Raw genomic sequence first — 23,019 nt, forward strand, 5'->3', positions numbered from 1 at the left:
GACCCAGGTAAATGAAATTGTCAACACTCTACTCAGCCAACTTTGAATAGTTTTCAAGAGTGTTCCAATGATTGCCAAGGTTTGAAATGGCCATAGATGTGACTTTTGGTAGGCGACAGCAAACCCTACAAGCTAGAGATGACCTGTTGATGTTATAGCAGGCTGAGCTGCTTATGATGATGAAGCCTTGATCATCCAGTCATCTAAAAAGGGAAATATGTGAAACCCCCATAAGCAAAGAGTTGCCACAACTACCACTAGGTCTTTCATGAAGACACAAGGAGCAGAGGCTAGTCTGAAGGGCAACGCCTTGTACTGGAAGTGTTGGGGACCTATGTGGAAGCAGAAATACTTCCTGTGAGTAGGAATTTGCCCAAATTATGAGCAACAGCGTTGTCCTACGTGTTTCTGTGCTGTGGCTGAGTTTGTCAGTTCTTGTGTGCTTCTAAAGATTTGGTCTTTATGACCTTGTTTTTATCCTTTGGACATTTCTGTCCTGTGGTTGAGTGAAGCAACTTCACAGTATGTGAATAACCTCTGATGCAGGCTCCCTTTGCCAAAACACAACTGTGTCAGGTCAAGCAACTTGTGCCACCAACCACTGGATAAAATAAATCTATTTTGGCTCTCTCACCACCTCTCTCTTTTGTTTTTATGTATTTTGTACTACATGAGGTTGCTTCATCCTTCTTTTGTATTCCTACTCTCACAAGATCAAAGCAGCTAGGACCCAAAAGATTCATTATCACTGCTGCAGATGTTCTGCTTTCTTCCCACACTGCCAGCAAAAGGCAAAGTATCTCACACCCTCCCCTATGCTGCAGTCTAAGGCAACCGCATTTTACAGGATACAACATAAGGGGAATTTTCATTTATTTTATTACAGTGCATAACGAAACACACAGTTTACTAGTGCTATAATATTTACACATCTCACAGTACAAAGTTGGATAAGAATTCTGCACCAGTGAACACTGCATTTAGAGAGAGGTTTGTTTTAAACAGAGCAGCTCCAGGAATCCCATTCTGTAATGTGACACCTTTACTGGCTCTTCCCAGCACTGGATTCCTGCTGAAAATCAACACTTAGCTCTCTGGAACATCTTACTTTACGCAATGTTGTTCGTGTGCTTGGCACTAACTACCCCCACCACCACCACCAACTCCCTTCCCCTTACACTTTACCCTGTCTTATGTTTTAATTTATGAGCTCTCTTTTCATGTTCTTGATTTTCTCCATCTCTGTTAACCCTCTTCCTTTCTCCATAATCTCTTACAGTACTTTATTGATTTTCTAACCATTCCCTCTCCCCTAATTTCTCCCTTTACATGTTCCACTTGTTTTAAATTATCTAAAGATCCTGCACCTTTTGTCTTCTGCTCCATCTTCCTTCTCTCTTCCAAGGATAGAGGCTTTCCTTTTTCCCTTCTTTTTGTGATTTTGTGCTCCCTCCCTCCCTATTTACTTCCCAACTTCTACTTCCTTTCATCTCTTTTCCTTCCTCGTGGCGCCATATAGCATTGAGTATTGTTCTGAAATGCAACCTCACTACCCCAGGAAACACTAAGGTTTGTATTCAAGATGTAAAACTGAGATGGACACTATGCCACACTACACTGACTGGTAACAGATAAAAAAAAGCCAAACTAGGGTCTTGTTTTGACAGTGCATAATGCAGTTAGCAAAAGGTTACACTCAAACGGACCTCTGGATTTCTTTAAAACCTGACTAGTGATGTAGCTATAAATATTACAAAACCATTCCTTGTTTGTTCCACAGCTTTCTCCACCTTGATCACAGAAAATGACAACTTAAAGCAGAGGTCTAGTGCCAATTTAAAGAGCAAGGAAGAAACCAAGATGGTTGCACCTGTGGGTTAATCACTGGAACTTTCACCTGGGCAAAACTGGTAAAAGGCAGAAAGCATAGAGCAGGAGAGCTAGCCTCACTGAAGCAAGCATGTTTAAAACTAATCCCTCAATGAAAGGTTTTCACTTATTACAGTAGGAATCACATAAGCATAGAAAAGCCACTAGAAGCAGCCTGACATGGGATTTCAGTCAGGGACATAAAATGGTAACTTGCTGATCACATCTCCAGCTTCTGTTTGGATTCTGTCATAAACCCATTTCCTATTACAACGACACTCAGGCCCACACTTTTTTGAGTTACACTTAGGACACGGATAGAAGCATCCTTGGCAGTTCACCTCCAGGCAGTCACACAGATCTCTGTTATTGCAGAGCAGTTTTCCTCGCTTGTCATACTTCTTCTGTACAATTCTGTATGAGTTAAAAAAGAATTTAAAATTTCAGCCGACATGCCATACTTTCCCACTGCTATATAAAAAAGTACCATACAGGAAGAGCGTTTCCCTTTCAAACAACGCCACATGAGCTACAATAGCAGATGTTCTGGATATAAACTATGACATATACCTTCCACCTGCTGAAAGATCACACAATACAAAGTGCCTCCCACACTCAGCTTGCTCGACTCACTTCAGATTTATAAACAGAATGCCTTAGGGCCAGATTCAAGATGCAAGCAAAAGCAGTTTCCTTTCATTGTTTTGGAACACCTATATTTCATCTGAAAATTTCCAGCATCTAATGGAAATAGGAAGGCAAATTGCAAGAAGAGTGCTATGGGACATTTATCCAACTCTTAAAATTTAGCTTTGAAGGGCAGAAGTTCCATTGCACTTTTTGAAGAAGTATCAGCTTGCATCATTTTGTTTTGATTTTCATGTAAAAAAATTTCCCTTCTAGAGTTTGCAGACCATTTTATTTATTTATTTATTTCAAAAATTTATATTCCGTAGAATCTACAATTTTAGGTAGGTTACAATTAAACAAGTATAAAACTGAGACAAGACTAAAACATACTGTAAACCAATATAAAAGTCTCATACAAAAACATAATTTCTTCGGTTAACTTTAATTAAATCATTGGGCCAAGCAAATTGTCCCTACTGTTTTCTACACCTACACCAGGGAATGACATGGGGACAAATTTTTCCCTGTCCCTGCCCCATTCCTGCAAGCTCTGTCCTCATCTGCACAAGCCTCAAACACTTTAAAATCATAAGTTTTCAAGGCTTGTGCAGTTAAAGCAGAGCTTACAGGAATGGGGACAGGACAAGGAAATTGAGTTCCTATGGGGACAAATTTGTCCTTGTGACATTCTCTATTGTACATCTTGACATGATCAGCAACTTAAAGCAGAAACCAAGGTTACAGTAGTAGGGACTGTCAGCAGAAGGATTTATATCCACATAGAGGGTAATTCTGAAAAGGTCACCTAAAGTTAGGCATCTTAAGTATGAGCACTGAAAGCAAATTCTATAATGGAAATAATACATCTATAATTGCAGCTATAGGGGGGAGGAACCAAGATGGTGGACGGACCTTGATGGCATTCCGCTCATTCCAGAGAATTTCTTTTCTTTAGTGGCTTACCTGGCTTTCTTTATACTGAAACCAGAAGGTTTCCTTGTTTTTTTCTACAATGCCACAGTTTAAGAGAAAAAGAAACAGTAAGAGCCATGATATTACCGGCTCTCTCATCTTCCTTGATACAGACAACTGCCTCAGATTTTGGAGCAACAGTCAGCCGCCAACCCTCGGCCTGATGTTCAGAGGCTGAGTTCTGTAGAGTCGAGTGGGGGAGTGCTCAACTCTCTGAACAAGACACCTAGTTGTCGCCCCTGATGCTGAATGTGCCCTCCATGTCCAGCAGAAGCGAGGAGCCTGGAGTTGAGTCCTGGGAGAGTAGAGGAGACCCCGGAGCTGGACTTGGGTGGAGCTTCATCCACCCAGTGAACTGTAGGATGGAGAGAATGCTGAGGAAGTTGGTAAGTCAGCAGTAAACCTGCAGTAACCCTGAGGACACTACTTGCGGCTATCAGGAAATTGGATGAGATGTGGGGAAATAGCCCAGGATATGGAGGTACTGGTTTCTAAAGTTCAACAAGAGTGGATGGAAAAGATTCAATTAGAAACTGCTGTTATAAAAGTTCAAAATTTTGTTTCACAGAAGATTGAACAGACAGAGAATTTTAACAGACAGTTGAATCTAAATTGTCCTGAAATATTGGCTATGTCTCCTGTTGAAGTGTTTAAGAAATTTCTGTTGGAAAATTTGAATTTTCCCCCCAAGACACTATTCCGCCTATTAACAAAGCAATCCTGGCAAGAATCCACATGAGGAGAGCCCAAGGACTCCATCCCAGCAAGTTTCTAAAATTTGCAGTTTTGAAGAAGCAGGGAGCTTTAGAGAAAAAAAAATGGCCACCATCAAAAACTTTGCACCAAAATCGCAATATTTTTCACACTTCACAAACTCCAAAAATGGCGATTTTAGGATTCTTCAGGGAGGGGGAACATAAGAGAACGTTCAGAAACACTGGAAACCCTACTTTTCCAACCTCCCCCGATGTCTCTCACAGGCTCTCAGCCTGTGTACTCACTGTGACCTGACACATCTGTACTGTAGCCTGCTTTCAGCTCTCCTCACAGTAGATGGATGAGAAAATTCACTGCCACAATTGCTGGGAATGCCTCTGCAAATCTGATCTTTGAGCTGCCAGTCAGACTCCTATGCCTGACCATACCTCCAACTGATGCAGACCAATGAATACGCACCAAGCTGGGTGGAGGTGCGAAGATGCAGCCGACACCCTGTAAGACACCACAAATATAAGGGCAGCCTGCGCTCGACCCCTGCTTACCGTATATACTCTAATATAAACCGGGATTTTGGAGATGCTGGAACTGACTCTGCTGATATCGTGGATGTCAAACTGAAGTTTCTCAAACTGAATTTGACAAGCTTTAAGGGCTCATTTTTGTAATCAACCAAAGGTTACCCAAAATGTCCTGATGCTCAGGACCAAGACACCACACACCAGCTGTGAGGGTCCAGGTCTGAACCCAAGATAGTACTGTCAGATCAAGATGCCCAATCTCCCAGTCCTCTTGCAATTTTTCACAATTCTCTTGCGATTTAACAACTGTGTCATCAACAAATTTATCTCACTAGTTAATCCCATCTCTAGATCATTGATAAATATGTTAAAAAGCAGTGGTCCCAGCACAGACTCCTGGGGAACCCCTCTATGTACCCTTCTCCATTGAGAATATTGACCATTTAAACCTACTCTCTGTTTTCTGTCTTTCAACTAGTACTTAATCCATAACAGGACATTAGGAAAACAAAAATGAAAGTATTATAATGCCCTTGTACGGCCGCACCTTGAATACTGTGTGCAATTCTGGTCGCCGTATCTCAAAAAAGATGTAGCAGAATTTTAAAAAGGTACAGAGAAGACATCCGAAAATGATGAAAGGGATGGGACAACTTCCTATGAAGAAAGGCTAAAGCAGCTAGGGCTTTTTAGTTTGAAGAAGAGACACCTCAGGGGTGATAAATAGAGGTCTATAAACAACTGAGTGGAATGGAAAGGGTAGATGTAAATCACTTGTTTACTCTTTCCAAAAATACTAGGACTAGGGGGCATGCGATGAAGCTACAAAGTAGTAGATGTAAAACAAACCAGAGAAAATATATTTCTTCACACGTGTAATTAAACTCTGGAATTCGTTGCCAGAGAATGTGGTGAAAGCATTTACCTTAGCAGGATTTAAAAAAGGTTTGGATAATTTCCTAAAAGAGAAGTCCATAGGCCATTATTGGGATGGCTTGAGGAAATCCACTGCTTATTCCTAGGATAAGCAGCATAAAAATCAGTTTTGCTACTTAAAATCTAGTTAGGTACTTGGGATCTGGGTTGGATCTACTTTTGGAAACAGGATATCGGGCTTGATGACCTTGGGTCTGTCTCAGTATGGCAATTCTTATGTTCATGGAATCTTTAAAATTTTATCCATACTCCACACCACACAGAAACAGTAGTATTAATGTAAAAGATTAGGTAGTTTGATGTAACTTTCAGTGCTAGGAACCAATTAAACTTTCTTACTTCTTTGTGGCAAAAAACTCATTCATCTGTGACATGCGTGCTTTCTTCTTTTGTAGCCTGGTTTCTGGGTTGAAGTCTGCTACTTGTGGTCCTGGGTTTTGAAATGCTAGGCATTTTAACTGCCGCTCTATTTGCTGCTGTAAAAGAAACACACAAATACTTAGGGTCTGCAAAAGGCTTATAAAATGATCTGTGTGTGATCTTTAGATTTTCAGAAAATGTCGGAAGGGACTTGTATATTCTCACAGGTGCGATATTAATTTTTTTTTTTTCTTCAGAGTTACTCTTACACACAGACCACAGATATGCACATTCCAGAAAGTAGATGTAACAGCTGTCTCAAAATTTTGCCTTCTGTGTATACTTTAATAGATTGATTCAGTATACTTTAATAGATTGATTCAGCAAACAGGTCCAGTATACACATATAAATTTATCTATTTGCTGCCTCTCCCCTCCAAAGAGTTATAAAAATCCTAGGAGATTATGGGGCTAATTTCAAAGCACTTTAAACACACAAAGCACCATAGGTTACTATAGTACTTTATGTTTTCTAAGTACTTTGAAAACGAGCCTTTAAATAAGCTATTCAAAGATCACAGTGAATGTAAATAGCAAAATCGATTTCCAGCACTGAACACAAGGTGGTCATTGAACAGTTTGTACTTATTCCAATTTCTAGAATCTTCTGAGGAGAAAGAAGTGCATACAGCTATCCTGATTTTGGATTCTCAGACTGTTTATGGGCCATGAAGATTAGGGTTTTCCAGATACGAGATTACTCAGAACAAATGTCAGATATTCTTAGAATTAATGCCAATTGTCTTGTCATTAGAAGCAGATCTTTGCTTTAAATTACTTTTTATAAGTTATGCTTAGCATCCATGAAACTATAATTTTTTCAGCTTGAATTTTTCTTTTTATTATTATGACACAGCAAACAAGCATAAACAGCAATACCATAACTACAGGACAGGTGCATAGGGATTCTTCAATGCACCCATCACACATACAATGAGTAAAACACAACAGGAAACATAGATTGTTGTACTTGCCCTATTTGATTAGAAACCAAATATCGTAAACTACCCCCATCCCAACTCCTCCAGCCAAACTAAATTCCCCAAAATAACATAATATTACAGCAATCCAGGATGATACTTATAAGGATAGATGCCCAACACTCGTGGGCCTTCAATGTGATTCCCATGATACAAACTGCCGCCAAATGCGGTCAAACTGATGCACAGAGCCATGCTTAAGAGCGGTAAACTTATATAAAGTGTACCAGCTCTGCAATTTACCGGTATCTATCACCAGATGCCAATCTGGCTGCTCCAGCCTCTTCCAAGAAGCAGTTAAACAAGCCTAGCAGCAGTAAAAAAAATAGTTTATAAAAGCTCAGTTCTCCAGGAGCTAAAATCAATATCAAAAAGACAGAGAAGCACTATTTCCCATGAGGCCCCAACTTCCCACCTCAGAATCTCAGATAACAGGTTAAATATAGAAATCCAGGACTCGAGGACAGACCCACCACATATGTATATAGGTCTCCTCCATCCTACAATTCCTCCAACAACTCCCTGCACCCCCAATTCCCATGTACGCCAGCTGTACCGGTGTAAAGTACCACCTCATGAGTACCTTGTATCCATTTTCTATTAAAGGGGCAGCTAATCCCATAGCTGCCATCTGGGACCAAATTCTCTCCCACTCAGGTAGGAAGCATCCGCCCCAAGTCCCTCTCCCCGGCCTTCATATAAGCTAAGGAAGCCCCTCGGTTAGCATTGAGGCATTTATAAAGGGCTGAAATCGCTCCTCTTTTAAGCACCGGGCAAACCAATTGTTCAAACCGGGTCTTCCCCCCCTCCCAACTCCCATGTAAGTCCCAAAGAGTGTAAATAATGTTGGACTTGCAAATATGGGAACAAATCCCTAGAAAGCAATCTATATTTGTCCTTTAGCTCAGGGAAAGGGCAAATCACCCCCCTGCCAGCGTCCCACAACTAGCCCACACAAACCAGGCCCTTAGCCTCCCAGGCAGAAAAAATACACACCTGCTTCCGTGCCCAGAACAAACTTAGGATTAAAACACAAGGGGGTAAACGAAGAATACCGTCTACCCTCCAGAAGAATTCCCCGAGCCCTCCACACCCTCCAAGTAGTCTGCACAGACGTAAGCGTAGCCTTCACCCTACAACTCCCTGGCAGCCAGGGCAGAGGAAACTATATTTTTTGACCCCAGTCAACTATTATTTATGAAAGACAATATTAGGCCTGCTGCTAGCTCTTTTGTTTGACAGTTTGTATTCTTGTTATAAGAAGGGAATTTTAGTGGTTATATTACAGGGCTTATCTACCACAACTTCAACCATTTTGCATCTAAGGGAAAATGCATAGTAAATAGAGCCCAGAGTTTGATATATTTATTAAGATGATTTGTTTTGGCTATCCACAATTTGCTTAATAGGGATAATTTTGCAAGAGAATACCTACAGTCATGTGGAAAAATTAGGATACTCCATAAACTATTCAGTTCTTGCTTAAGAAATGTTCACATATTGATGTCAAATCTTTTTTTCTGGAAAAGAAAGTAATGTGGCCCGGCCACTTGGACCTGAAGAGAAACCACAGTGAGGCCTTTATCCAAACCAGCTTGAAGAAAGGTGAGAATTACTGAGATCAGAGCTGAATAAGAGTCCACTTGGTCCTGGGCACACCAATGTTGGAAGGCCTCCACACCTTAGTGTAAGCCGACACCATAAACAAATTCTTAGACTTCAGAAGAGTATCAACAACCAGGGCAGAATATCCCTTATGCTCTAAGGCTGTGTGCTCAAGAGCCATGTCATAAGAGCAAAGTGACCCAGATCCTCCCATGGATACCAGACTCTAGGTGAGAAGGTCTGGATAGGCGCTCAGCCAAATGCTGCAACCTCTGCGCAGTCTCATCAGATCTGCATACCATAGCCTGCGAGGCCAATCTGGAGCCACCAGAATGACGTAGTCCAGATGAGCTGCGATCCTCCACATGACCCAGTCGATCATCGGCCAAGGAGGATTAAAAAACCATATAGGAGAATCTCTGGAGGCCACGGCTATACCAGAGCATCGAGTCCCTCACTTCCAGGCTGGATCTTCAAATGAAGAAGTGATTTGTTTTCTTGTTTCTTGCCGTGGCCATGAGGTCGAAGCAGTTCCCCACTATTGCTTGGATCGCCTCTGGGGACAGGACCCACTCGCCTGGATCCAGAGTCTGCTTGAACATTGTCTACTCCCACCCAAAGAAAGAGAAGGCAGGCTTCTTGAGCCAGAAGAGTGCTCTTAGTTCCTCTGTAGCAATTCACGTAGGCTACTGCCATCACAATGACTGAGAAGACCCAAACCGCTTGGCCCTCCAGAGTCTTACGTAATTTCAGAGCTAATCGAATGGCTCTGAGCTCCAACTGGTTGATTGTCCTATTCAGGGGTGTTGGACACCCTTTTCAGTTAAAGTGGTCAATGATTGCAATGTGCTCCCCAGCCCCAAAGGTTGACATCTATCATCATCACAATCCAGAGGCAATGTGTAGCGGAACACCCCTATGGAGCATTTGTGTGAGAAGCCACCAGTCCATGCTTGCTCGGGCTTCCAGACTCCAAGGTAGACAGGTCTGCAAGACATCCCTGTGCAGAGCCCAGCGAGACAGCAAAACATGCTGAAGAGGACACAAGTGCGCCCTTGCCCAAGGAACCACATCCAGCGTGGCAACCATGGATCTCAGGACCGGAAAATAATCCAATGCTGAAAGAGCTGGCCACTCTAGAAGGGAAGAAATTTGGGCACACAGCTTCTGCCTGTGGGCTTCTGGTAGATAGACTCTCAGGTATTTCAGTGATTGCATGGGTGTCAAATGGCTTTTCCTGAAGTTGACAATCCAGCCCAGGGCTTCCGGCAACTGGAGCACCTGCTCCACCGTGTAGCTTCCCTTGGCCAATGAGGGAACTCTGATTGTCCAAGTAAGGGTGCTCCTGAAGACCCATCTTCCCCAGATAAGCCACCGCCGCCACAACCACCATCGCCTTGGTGAAGGTCCTGGGATGCTGTCGCTAGCTGAAAGGGCAGTGCTGAGAACTGGTAATGTTGTTCCAGAACATGAAACTGCAAGAACTAGTGGTGGGCTGGAAAAAATAAGAATGTGCAATTACGCCTCTAACACCCAGAGAGTCAAGAAACTCTCCTAGCACCACTACTGCAATAACCGAATTAATTATCTCCATTCAGAATTGAGGAATCTTGAGAGCCACATTCACGTACTGAAGATCCAGAATAGGCCTCCAATCTTCTGAGCCTTTCTGTAGCACCATGAAGTAAATAGAGTATCTGTCTGAGCCCAAGAGGTCGGGTGGTACTGGTTCTATAGCCTGAATATCCAGCAACCGCTGAACAATGGCTTGAACCCTGAGCACTTTGTCCAGGCAACCTGAAGGACAGTCCATGAACCAATCTGTCAGAGGTCGAGCAGTTTTCAGTTTGTAACCCAACTAAATTATGTCCAAGATCCACTGGTCGGACATAATGCACATCCAGGCCGGAAGAAATGCTGAGAGCCGACCCCATATCCTCAGAGATGCCTCCGTCGGCCTAACGCCATTGTGCCTGTTCAGCAGAGGGCGCAGAACTGAAGTAGGGAGGCTAGGAATGCCTGTAGTCATTATACCATCATAGGTAGTCCCGAGAAAATACTTGAGACATGGCACTTGCACACGGTTGGAAGCGCTGGGAGCCACAAAATCAGAATGACCAGAATCCCAGGAGGGCAGGGTCTGCTATCAGGCAGAGTTGTAGGGCAATGGTTCAGCCCAGAATCCATGAGGTCATCCAGACCTTTGCCAAACAATAATTGCTCCTGAAAAGGCAGTCAAGCTATAGGAGCCTTAGAAGTGGAAAAGCAGCCCACTGTCTGAACCAAAGCATTCTACGGGCAGATATGAAGGACTCCGACACCTTTGTCAACTTGCATAAGGGCATACAATGCATCCGGCACATAAAGTTGAGAAGAGTAAACCACCACCTCACTCTCCAGAGTGCACCTTTGAGTGTGACAGGCACGTGCGACAAAAGACGTCGCCAAAGCAGTTTTAATGCCTCCAAACTGTGGTCCAGCATATCTACTAACACTAAACCACCCACATTGGGGAGAAAGGTGCATTTTGCCGACAATCCTGTACCAGGAAATATCAGCGTGACATTGCCTAGCAATATTCAGAGAACCCTTCAGAGAACCCTCCGGAGAGTCAAACTGCTCCAAGACCAGAACACACATATTAGGGTGCCAGGGAAAGGTAGCAAACTGCAAGCACACACCACAAAGCCAGGAGGAAGAAGTAGACAGAGCTGACTGAGTAGCCAAAAGAACCTCCTGTAAAGATTCAGAAAGAAGGTCTTGCCAAGCCGCAGACTCAAATAGGCGCAAGCTCGTGAGAGTAATTCCAGGCTCCTAAAACCCCAGAGGGACCCACAGATCCAGCACACAGTCCCTATCTCACGCAAACAAATCATCCGCATCCGAATCTCCCAGATCAGGATGTGTAAGCATAGTGGCAGGGTGAATCTAGGACATGTCCATAGGAGCAACGTCACCAAGACGCACTGAGTAGGCAGATTGGGACTGCGCAGAGGGAAAACACATTGGACCAAAATCCAGAGCACAAAAATTTCAAAAAATTCTGAAAAAGGTGTCCAGCTCCTGGGGCATAGGTCACTCTAAGGTGGCTAAATTGTGCATTTCTGAGGATGTGCAGGGTCTGAAGCCTGGCGGACGGACTTACCAGCTGTGCCGAGCCCCAAAAACCACGAAGACCCCTGTCGGGCTAGTTGAGCGTTTGGTTACCTGCTTCAGCAGGGAAGAGGCTAAGCTGGACGCTGCGTCATGTGGCACAAAAATGCTCTAAAAACACAAATTGTGCAATCTTGGCAAGAATCCACATGAGGATAGCCCAAGGACTCCATCCCAGTAAGTTTCTAGGCAAAATTTGCAGTTTTGAGGAAGCAGGGAGCTTTAGAAAATAAAATTGCTAAAAAGCTAAGATGGCCACCATCATACAATTCACATCAAAATCGCAGTATTTTACACACTTCCCAAATGGCGATTTTAGGATTTTTCAGGAGGGGGAACATTAAGAAATATTCAAAACCCCACTTTTCCAAGTTTCAATTTATTTGATATACCGCAAATACAGCCACAGTTAGTCTAAGCGGTATACAAAATAATAATATATTTTAAAAAATAATAAAGAAGACATAACAAGGGAGGCAATAAACAAAAACAAAAAAATTCAACCAACATAACAAAAATGGGTGCAAGGGGAATAAAGAAAGGGGAGGTTACAATAAAAACAAAAAGGTGGGGGGAAGGGAAGGAGTGGAACAAAAGGGAAGGGAAGTCACAGTGAAATTCTGCCCAAACAATTAAAGATATAAGCTAAGAAGTCAGGAAAAAGATCAAGAGCAGAAAGCCAAAGAAAAATAGTATGACTTCAACTGCCTTAAATGTCGCAAAAGATTTTTTGATGCGGAGGTAGTAAAGTAAGGAATTCCAAAGGGGGCCATAATGGAGAAAGAGGATATGAAAATCGAGAAATAATTACCAAAAAGAAGGACAATCAGTAACTGTTGCCTTTACATATTATGAACTTTCAGAAGCAGACTCTTTGGGAAAAATGCAAGTGAGTATTAGCAATGAATCTGAAAGAATAAGAATCTCTAAATATACCCCGGCTTGGACAGAAGTTCATTTCTGTTAGAGATTGCGAAAAAGTAGCCAGCCAGAGAGACAAAGTGCTACAAAGGTAATGCCACTTTAAGAAGGGGAGGAACAAGAGGATGCTGGGTGTTGCTAGGCATGGTAATTTCAAAGAGCCTAATTTAAAGCCAATGAGGAATATGGAAATGACAGCTGAAGAACATAATTAAGGAATACAGCTAGTTAATTAAGAATCTGATTAGAAAGAGTAGTCTCTCTCTCTCAGGTTAAGTCCATTTTTCAAACTCTACCAGGGACCAGAGAGCAGCCAGTGATGAAAGGGCCATTTGGAGTGAAAACATGGTTGACAGATGCCGCTCCAAGTGGAGATCTCTCTATAATGTGAATGGAGAGTATATGGTCGGGACTGGCAGTGTGATAAGAGACAGTATAGAGGGGTGTTTTGCATACTGCAGTTTATGCCAGCCTGCATTTAAAATGGTGCTGTACATATGAGGTACCTAATGGAAGTGGAACACTACCATTTTCTTTGGAGGAAAAGATACTGAAGGAAAATGATAACACTGCTGCAAGTTCTTGGCCAGGCTTTTATTTTTGGGCAACTGAACAGGTGCTCAGAGCATTTCACATTGCTGACTTGTCACATTCATTAATAATCCTTATCTGCTGCCAACAGTCTTTCCCAAAGGCTGTCTGTAGTTTGTGCATTGGGAAAGGACTGGCAGTAGATCAGCATTACTAAAAACACACATGCCTACTTCTCATCCAGGCTGGTTTAAAACTTTGGAGAAACCACTGGTAGTAGGTACCACCAGAAGGGACAGGTGTATGTGTCAGCCATTCTGGAACCTTTTCCCCTTCTCTGGCCTGTGGTAGTCTTCCTATATTTTACCAGACTGTTACCTTTCAATAGATTAGTACAGTTTTCCTACAAAATGCGATCCTCAAGAGTTGCACCCTACCTATGAATTCTACCATCAAGCATTTTTAAAAGGTGCCTTGCCATTAGCTAGTAATAACCATGACAAATATGTAATAGTAACCATTAGACAATTTCTCCATCAATGAAAACTCATGATCATGAGATGTCCACACTGCTCTATTTTTAAATACAACTGGCCATTTCTAAAATTGTTGTAGTCTATGTGCAGGTGTAGGATGTGTTCGGAAATAGAATTTGGACAGAGTTTACACGTTTATAAAATAGGCTGAAAATAGGCACTCAGCCTCCTCACCTAAACATGTAATAAAATTACCCTAAGATTCAGCAGAATTCATACCATTTGTTTCTGTATTTTTGGAAAATCCTTCTCAGGATTGCTGTTAAGCTCTGCGAGTTCATCTCCTCCGATGTTCTTTTCTACCCGAAATTCTTCTGACCGATCAGTCATCTTTGAGATACTATAAGGAAGTGTATATATAAGCAGTGTGTGAAACATTAGATCAGTACGTAGCCATCTGGAAAAGGTAAAAAGAAGCAATGTTTTCAAGTTTGTATTTTGCTTCATGGGGTCACACTGTACTACTGGGAAATAAAGACAACATTCACTAAAAATCTCTGCAATATTTATAACAAGCAGCATCCCAAACTACAGTGACACATACAAGCTTAAATGCATTAGTTTCTCTTATGCATTCAATTTAATCCGTTATGAATGACTATTAGCCAGAAGTCAATCATCATTCAAAGCAAGTAAATGCATAGCAGAAAAAGTAAAGCATACCTAAAACCGAATGAAAAAAAAAAAAAGAGAGACCAAAGTATCATTGCAAACTATATGCACTTTCATTCTTCATGGCCATCCCTCTTTCCCCAGAGTGTCTCCCAGTTCACATGGCAAGATTACAAAAAATGCAGCATGACATGAAGTGCTTAATCATTCCTCCACTTTGGAACTCCCTTACACTTGAACTTCATTCTGAGCTCTCCTATCCTAAATTTCAAATCCTCTTAAAAGCTCATCTATTTACATTAACGTTTGGCCTGGAGAGCAGAGTCTGCGGATAAGTTTAAGTTATCATTCATGCAGTCTTTCTCCCCTCAAGGATCTACCCTCTCTTTTTGATCTTTTGTTTTCTCCTACTACTCTTAAAAAAAAAAATTATACTTCATGTCCTGCTTCTGGATAATTTGTAAACCACTTTGATATTTTTTGAGAAGTGATATACAGTATAAGAACTAAGTTTTGTAAAATTCTTACTATTCTGTATTCTCAATTGAGAATGCCGAGACAGTAATACCAACCTATTATCCTGTAACAGTCAGTCAGAAGGACAAAATGGGAATGCACACATTCTAAAGCTTTTTTCTATTTAGCACCAAGTTTATGGAATCAGCTTCCAAGTCAAATTTGTTTGGAATTGAATGTAAAGGCTTTTTTAAACACTTTTGAAAATGTATCTATTTAATTTAGCATTTGGAGAGCTATTCCTCAGAATGATCATATTTATTGATCTTTTCTGGATGATATTCCAGGATTAAACTGCAAACACAGTAAGATAAATTTGTATTTCTGGATTTAGATAAGCCTGTTTCTATACTTAATGGAGTTCTTTTTTATTTATATGATGTCTTTTTTATTATAAGCTGCTGTGAACAGCTGTATGCTACAGCAGTATATCAAATTTTAATAAACATAAATCTCCAAATTGGCAGAATATACAGGCTCTTTTATTGGCCGGAAAGTCTTCTCCATTAAGGCTGCTCTTTTTTCAGCAAGGAGTATTACAGTAGCAGCAGCTTGTTCCCCTCCCTCCACAATCTTATGCATTTCACATCCAAGTAATGCCGTTTCACTTAGCAGCAGATGTTGAGCCAAATTCCCTTTATCAAAGCACTCCACACGATGCACAAAACTGGCTGTCATATACACTTTTGAAATCCTATGCTGTACAGTGCTGGGTGTATAGTTTTTCATTTCATACTTTCCAAAGTATATCTGTCTGTTAGGACACTAATGCCAAAAAAGGGATAGAAATTCACCCAGTTGGCATGTGGGATGCAAATATGAATAGCTTGAATTTGAAGGCCAGGTACTCTATATAAGATCAGTATTTTCAAAGAGCCAAACCTTCAAAATATCCCCATTGCTTTCTATGGAAAACTGTTAGAAGCCGTAAAAATATGTTGACCACATTGCCATTTTTTAAGTCTCTTTACCTTTCTAACACTTTAATATAAAGTAATTGAAGCAGACAGGGAAAAATAAAGTGAACCAACTGGTGAGGAGCCAAAGCTGTTCCCCCTCACACATAGCAAAGTTACTTACCTGTAGCAGGTGTTATCTGAAGACAGCAGGTATATATTCTCGCACCGTCCATACCACATGTGTGCTGGTGCCTTCCCACCCCATCAGTTCATGGGACCTGCAGTTCAGTTAACAAAGCTAAGAGGCTAACTAGAGGAGATGGGCAGGTTGCCAGAATATATACTTGCTGTCCTCAGAGAGCATCTGCTACAGGTAAGTAAACTTTGCTTTCTCCAAGAACAAGCAGGTATAATAGTCTCACATGTGGAACTCCCAAGCTTCCAGGATCATGTTTCTAGGAAGAGTGTTACAGTTAAACATAAGCCTGGTGAAACCTAAAGGGTTGGAGGGAAAGCTGGCATTTGGGAAGAGAACAAATTTTTCAGAACTGCTTGCCCAAACTGACTATCCCATCTGGAATGGTTCTTCAAACAGTAGTGGGAAGTGAAGATATGGATTGAGGACCAAGTGACTGTTTTACAGATGTCCTTAATGGGTATAGAGCAAAGATGAGCTACTGAAGTTTCCAAAGCTTGAACCTTATGAACAGTGACACGATCTTCTAGTAGTGTCAGTCCAGCCTGAGTATATGCAAAGGAAATACAGTTCACTCTGAGTCTGTTTTGGTTGAATGACACAAAGGTAGTTCTGAGGCTTGATGTGATCCAAGTAGTAAGTACAGGCATGTTTACAGTGCAAGATGTAGAGAGCTGCTTCACCAGGATGAGAATGCAGCCTTGGGAAGACGACAGGTAGAACTATGGACTGGTTGAGATAAAATTCAAAGACAACTGTCGGGAGGAACTTCAGATGTGTACTGAGAGCAATCCTGTCATGGTAGAATCTTATATCAGGTGGATCCAATACACGTGCCTGAAGTTCACTGATCCAGCATGCAGACATAAGGGCTATGAGGAAAACTACTTTCCAAATAAGATGTTTGAGTAAATAAGCCAAGAGTGTTTCAAAAGGAGACTTAACGTATTTTTCGCTCCATAAAATGCACTTTTCCCCCCCAAAAAGTGGGTGGAAATAGGGGTGCATCTTATGGAGCAAATATAACCAACCCCCCACCCCTCAAGAGCCCTAAGAGAGGGATGTGTGACATCACAACCCTTACCTCCCTCCTACCTCTGGATCCGGGTCGCTGGGTATAAGGAAGGAGCTCCTGCCTCCCGATTGGCAAATGGGCGAAACGATCACTTAGCAAAAGTAAAAGGCATGGCTCAGCATTGTGATTGGCCGTTTTTTTGATCATAGGCTTGGAGCGGAGCTTGAGAGCTCAGCTCTGAACTGTCGGCTGCGAGCGCTCTTTATGTGTGCGGCTGGGGAATGGGTAAGGGCGAAAGACCGAGCCCATGAGCAGAGGAGCTGCATTGTGCAGCCCCCTCCCCCCCGGCGACTCACGCAGGAACTTGGTGCAGCACTGCACTTGATGCGCTGAGGCCAGCATCACTGTATGCCCCATTGTCTGTCCTCCCCCCGCCCCCACCACCTTCAACCCTGGCTCGCTGCAGAGATGGCCAGAGGGTGGGCAGGCATGGACTCACCCAGTGAAGGCAAAATGAACTGGGGTAGCCCCAGCCCCAGCACTTCTCTGCAAGGGCAATTGGGGGAAATGGGGTGCACAAGAGTTCTAGCTGCTCCTCCCCCCCCCCGGGATCTGTATACAGGCACCTTAGATGTCAAGATTGACATGTATGTCTACACTGACACACGCAATAGGGTCTTGTTTTCGGTTGTTGGGCCCTTCTTTGGCCTCTGGCCCTCTCCTGCCTCAGACTGCTGGGGGGAGATGCCTATCTTAGCTGCCAGGCTGGAGGGAGGGAAGGGAAGAAAAAAGGAGACTTTGGCAAGCGAGTTATCAGAAGACAACCAGAGCCTGGGACCACAACATGATTTGAATAATGACCAGCCAACAAAAGGTAAAAAAAGGATTTTATTTTCTGTTTTGCGATTACAATATGTCAGATTTGAAGTGTGTATCCTGCCAGAACTGGTGTTAGACAGGGAGAGGGGGACAGGGTAAAGAGCCTGGTATATATTAGTACACAATTTGGTTCAGAATGTTTTTTCTTGTTTTCCTCCTCTAAATCTAGGGTGCATCTTATGGAGCGAAAAATACATTAAATCAGTATGGATAGAATGAGATCCCAGGTAATAGCAGGAGGCTTGATATAGTAAAAGCCTTTCATGAATCTGGAGACCAAGGGATGCACAGACAATGGTTTCTTTTCCATCAGGGAATGAAATGAACTGACAGCACAGAGATAAACTCATATAGAAATCTATTAGGGTCGAAGGACATGAAAAGTTGAGTGGTATTTCTGTGAGGCTTGGTGCAATCTAAATAGAAAGCAAAAGAATGTTTTCAGTCCAAGGGTGACAAACCGCTTCACTAGGGAGAGAATGTGGCCTCAAAAGAAGACAGGTAGAACTATGGACCGATTTAGATGGAATTTGAAGATGACTTATAGGAGGAACTTTGGATGAGTGTGGAGTTCAACCCTGTCCTAGTAGAGTCTTCTATAGGGTGGATCTGCTACAAGTGACGGGAAGCTCACTGACTCAGTGTGCCGACGTAAGGGTGATGAAGAAGACGACTTACTAAGTGAGATATTTTAGTGTGGAAGTCAAGAATAGATCAAAAGGAGATTGTCAACATGGAAAGAACATCAAGGTCCCAGGTAATGCTTGGAGGCTTGGTATGATAAAGGCCTTTCATAAACCTGGAGATCAAGGAATGAACTCATTGAGGTTCTTCTACAATGGAAAGTGAAATGCCTTGATGACACCGAGATGAGCTCATGACTAATGGCTTTAAATCAAATTTAAAAGAACCATCCACACACTGTATATATATTTGAGCAAGACATCGCATTTGCAATGTATTTCTTGGCATGCTGTATTGTATGCAAGATTGTTTGACTAGCATTAAAACCACCAAAGGAAAGCAAGACATTGTAAAAATTGAAATTAACCAGACAGCTCCAAGTTAATTTGGAGACAGGCTTAGCATAACCAACTGCCCAATTTTAGATCAGTCTGATTTTTCAACTGGTTAAGCATACAGAATAAGTGTAGCTGGACACTAAAGTCAGTCAAACCAGGATCCCTTAAGTGAGTGAGCCTGTTTTCTTCAGTGGCTAGAACAGCTATAGATGTAATAAGAACGAGTCTGTGTGGTTTACTGCTTGCAGTCTGCACAAAAAAGAAATGTTTTAGTACTTTGCCTCATTTACTTTCAATGCAGCTTCTGCCTCCCTTTGTCAGTTTGGGCATAGCATTAGAGAGCTTTGGGGTGTTCCTTGGCCATGGTGGATCAGTGGATGCATACCTATCTGGAGAATGAAATAATGTTATCCCTGGAGCTGCAAGTCACACTTTGCCTAAATGTTTCCACATGATGCTACATCACGGACCTAACTCTTGAAAAGATGTTCTGGCAGGAACTGGGAGGATAGATAGATTATGACAACAATACCTGATGTGTCAAAAAGATCATATCGTGCAATGAATGCTGTCTTGCCCTGCAGAGTGGGGCAAGATAATCACAGTCTCCAAATCAAAACTGACTAGGAGCCTGAGTAGCGTCGTGTAATTACCCTGGAAGAAGTCTGCAAGGCCATACAGTTGTTAAGTAGTTTGTTGTTTCTGGATGTATTTACTGTAGAGATAGCCATGCAGAACTGTTAAGCCTCAAGTAAAATCAGCAGACATATGGGACAATGTCTCTGTTAGAATGGTAGCTTTGAAGGTCCAAACAGCATTTGCTACTGTCAGGGGCAAGATTAGCCTAGGCAAACAAGCACTGGGGCCTCCCACCATAACAAATGCATTTATAAATCCCACAAACATGTGAACACCCCCTTATTCTCCCAGCCCCCTGCCATAATCACTTTCATCTAATCCCTCCACCTCTTCAAGCCAAAAAGCAGCAATTCATACCTGTTGCCGTCTCCTCTGCAAGAGAGGCCAACTGAACTGGCAAGTCTGAAGCTCTGAATGATTTCTGACATTTTATGTCATCTCTCAGAAATGTCTCCCTCCCTCTCACCACCAGTCCTCAAGCTCAAAGTTCCACCCTCCCTACCCTTAAGTCAGGCGGGTTTGAGTGTCAAACAATGGTATATGCTTTGAGAAAAAAGGCCTGATTTTCCCCCCCCCCCCCCAATATACATACAAAAGAGTGATAATTCTGATATTATTTCAGGTTGATTTTATCGAGAAAAATCACAAGTCTACGTAGACAAGCCAAAATAAAGACCAACTCTTCCCGTCTCCTCTAACTAGCCTGTACCATCATGCATTAACAGAACTTAACAAAAATGAAACCTACTATCACTCGTGCTCAGAGAGCGCAAGTTTCTACGAGTTATATCAGGGTCCTATTCCTAACCCTAGGTAGGCCACGATCCCTCCACTTTAGTTAGGCAACAGGCCCATCCAGTCAGCAGCAGAATGTGGCAGAAAATGAAAGCGATATAGTGTCAACATCCATGCTGCCTATATTCACCCAATTTAACTTCATACCCCTCCAAAAACAAACAAAACTAGTCAGTCATGGTCTTTTTGTTGAGGTCCTCTTTTTAAGAAAATGGAACAGCATACATTTCCTGATGCTCCTTTTGATCCCTGTGTTTGCCAAGGACTTAGCACAAGAACCTTTAAAGTCAGACATCATAAAACTGAAAGAAATGACTAGTTGAGTAAACATAATAAATTGAAGACTTACACCCCCTCCTCCCCCCCTTTTTTTTTTTTTTTACTAAACCGCGAGAGCGGTTTTTAGCGCAAGGAGCCATGCTGAATGCTGCGCGCTGCCTCCCGATAGCGTGGAGCATTCCGCGCGACTCCCTGCGCTAAAAAACAGCTATCGCGATTAGTAAAAGGGGAGAGGCGTTATCCTCCTGAAATGCAAGGGTCAAGAACCCTATAATTAGCACTTTTGCTTGGATAAATAGCCCTCTGTTAATATATAATATACCAAATACCTGTATTCAAACCCACAGAGCGTTATTTGCACACAAAACGCTTAAAAAATAACTACTATACGTCACCTACTCGGTAAAGCAGTAACCTAACCCTTCCGGCTACATTTCCCCTTCCCGCCTGACATTATTTACGCGCTTCACCCGCGCGCAGCCTCCGCCGGCATCCAAAAGGCTTTGAGATGGGGCTGGCACTGCGAGCTTGGACGAAAATTCCAGACGGGTATAGGGACTAGACTAAAACGCTTAAGCTTCCAAAACACTGCAAAGGAAAATTCCTAACGTTGCTTTCACAAAGAATAGCAGCCCTTCTTCTTAGCCTTATAAGAGCAACGGCTGGATGCGGGGAATGAAGAGGGCCGGTGTTCGAGGACATATTCGCACGAGCTCTGGAAAGGCGGGAAGCGTTTGTTCCGCGGCCTGAGCTTAGTGGCCTATAATCTTGGGTATTGTATCTGCCTGCTCTCATTATAGAGCTGCCTTTTTCCAGGGGGCTTGTCACATTTATAGTCCAATTGAATGACTCGCATCAGGTGCTAATGGTGCTGTTGATCAGAAGAGATCACGTGTCGCTAATCTAACAGGAGTCTTAGGGCGTCTTAAATAAGTCTGCAAAAGTGTCTGTGCTGCTCCGTGTTCAAGATTTCAGCAGGAACTAGATTCAAAACAGCAAGCTTTCTTTCAGCACACTGTAGTCACAAGTTCGCACTTAAAACACTACTTTTTGCTTTATGGAAGAAAGTAATACAACACATTGCTTAATTCAATGGCTTTTGTATTAGTATTGTAATGCCTTCCACTGTTTCTGAAAATTTGGGCACCTCTATGATAATTTCTGTATGAATACTTAATTATTGATACATGGGTAGTCCTTTTTGCACTGCAAATATCCTTGAATATTAACCAGCGCATGTGCCTTCTATATATTTATTGTACATGATCACCCATTGTATATCTCTAAAAATCCAATAAAATGTTTTGAAAAAAAAAAATGTTTATGAAAAAAAAAAAGAAGGGGGTTAAGATTGAAATGCAATCTAAAACTGAAGGATCCCTAGCTAGCTGACATAGCTGGGTATATGATCAGTGGGTAGTAAAACTAAAAACAGCAACCTGGAGACTCCATATTATTGCTCTGAGATATCACAGTACAGTATGCAGGCCTGTTCTATGTATCTGTCGTAGTGCCAGGCACGGGCCAGGAGGCAACAGGATGCTGCTGTTAGCTAGCCCTTGATGTATAGATTATAGGATGGATCTATGGTTTTGTTTTTCTCTCTGCTCTTACCTTTTGGCCAGAGCTGGTTAGGACTGGTTAGGACCCTATATAACCTTTGTGTCCGAGATCCTCAGGGTCTTCTGTTTATGCAGCCAGTTCTGCCCAGAAGTCCAGCATATATGCTAGTTTAATAAAAGCCTTTTTACATCTCTTCAGTCCTCAGGCTCAAGTCTCTGCACTACTGACGGAGGGGCCTTATCCTAAAAGTACCTTCATTTGGCGCAGCCCGAACAGGGACTTGATCTACAGACTTGAGCCTGTTTGGCACGATCGTCTCCCTCGGAGGATTTCAAACCTTGCCTCCTATGAGACCCGTAATAAGCCGGCATTAGCCTGATGGTTGATCAGGAAACGGTTTCTCGTCGAAGACAACAGATTGCACCTCGAGAAGGAACGAATCGGTGGAGATTTTCTGGCTCCTGGTTTTGTTGTGCCGGTACCGGACCTGTCTTGGTAAGTGAGAAGTTGATTCCTTCTCTATCCTGTCCTCTACCTCTTCTGTCTAGTTACTTCTTAATCCGTTGTGAAGCACAGAGAGGTATATAGGGATTCTGGTTTCTGGAAATTGGAACTTTGTTGGGTGCATATATAGATTGTATAATATGGGTCAGAGCACCATCGACCCCCCTTCAGATCATGCTTAAACATTTTACAAACTGCCTTTTCTGGCGATTATGGCGACCCTAAGATGACAAAGTCTACCCTCATTAAATTTTGTGTATATGAATGGCCCACTTTCGGCGTAGGATGCCCCCCCCCCCCCCCCCCGAG

General features: G+C 42.5%; 1 protein-coding gene across 8 annotated transcripts; it reads right to left on the reverse strand.

The window, feature by feature from the left end:
* Positions 1-899: 899 nt before the first annotated feature.
* On the reverse strand, positions 900-21,433 carry ARL14EPL (ADP ribosylation factor like GTPase 14 effector protein like). Of its 8 annotated transcripts, none has more exons than XM_033929058.1 (5): positions 21,043-21,433; positions 19,208-19,319; positions 14,011-14,133; positions 5,985-6,121; positions 900-2,283 (listed from the first exon to the last, which is right to left on the reverse strand). In XM_033929058.1, exons 2-5 carry the CDS (start codon positions 19,214-19,216, stop codon positions 2,058-2,060), a joined length of 495 nt encoding a protein of 164 aa, XP_033784949.1. In that variant the 5' UTR covers positions 19,217-19,319; positions 21,043-21,433; the 3' UTR covers positions 900-2,057. The 8 variants fall into 8 exon arrangements, with proteins under 8 accessions (XP_033784949.1, XP_033784947.1, XP_033784951.1 ...); XM_033929056.1 differs by having other exon boundaries at positions 14,011-14,190; XM_033929060.1 differs by lacking the exon at positions 19,208-19,319 and having other exon boundaries at positions 14,011-14,131; positions 21,253-21,433.
* Between the last annotated feature and the right edge of the window lie 1,586 nt (positions 21,434-23,019).

The sequence above is a fragment of the Geotrypetes seraphini genome, chromosome 1, assembly GCF_902459505.1.
Source record: "Geotrypetes seraphini chromosome 1, aGeoSer1.1, whole genome shotgun sequence".
Taxonomy (NCBI): Eukaryota; Metazoa; Chordata; class Amphibia; order Gymnophiona; family Dermophiidae; genus Geotrypetes; species Geotrypetes seraphini.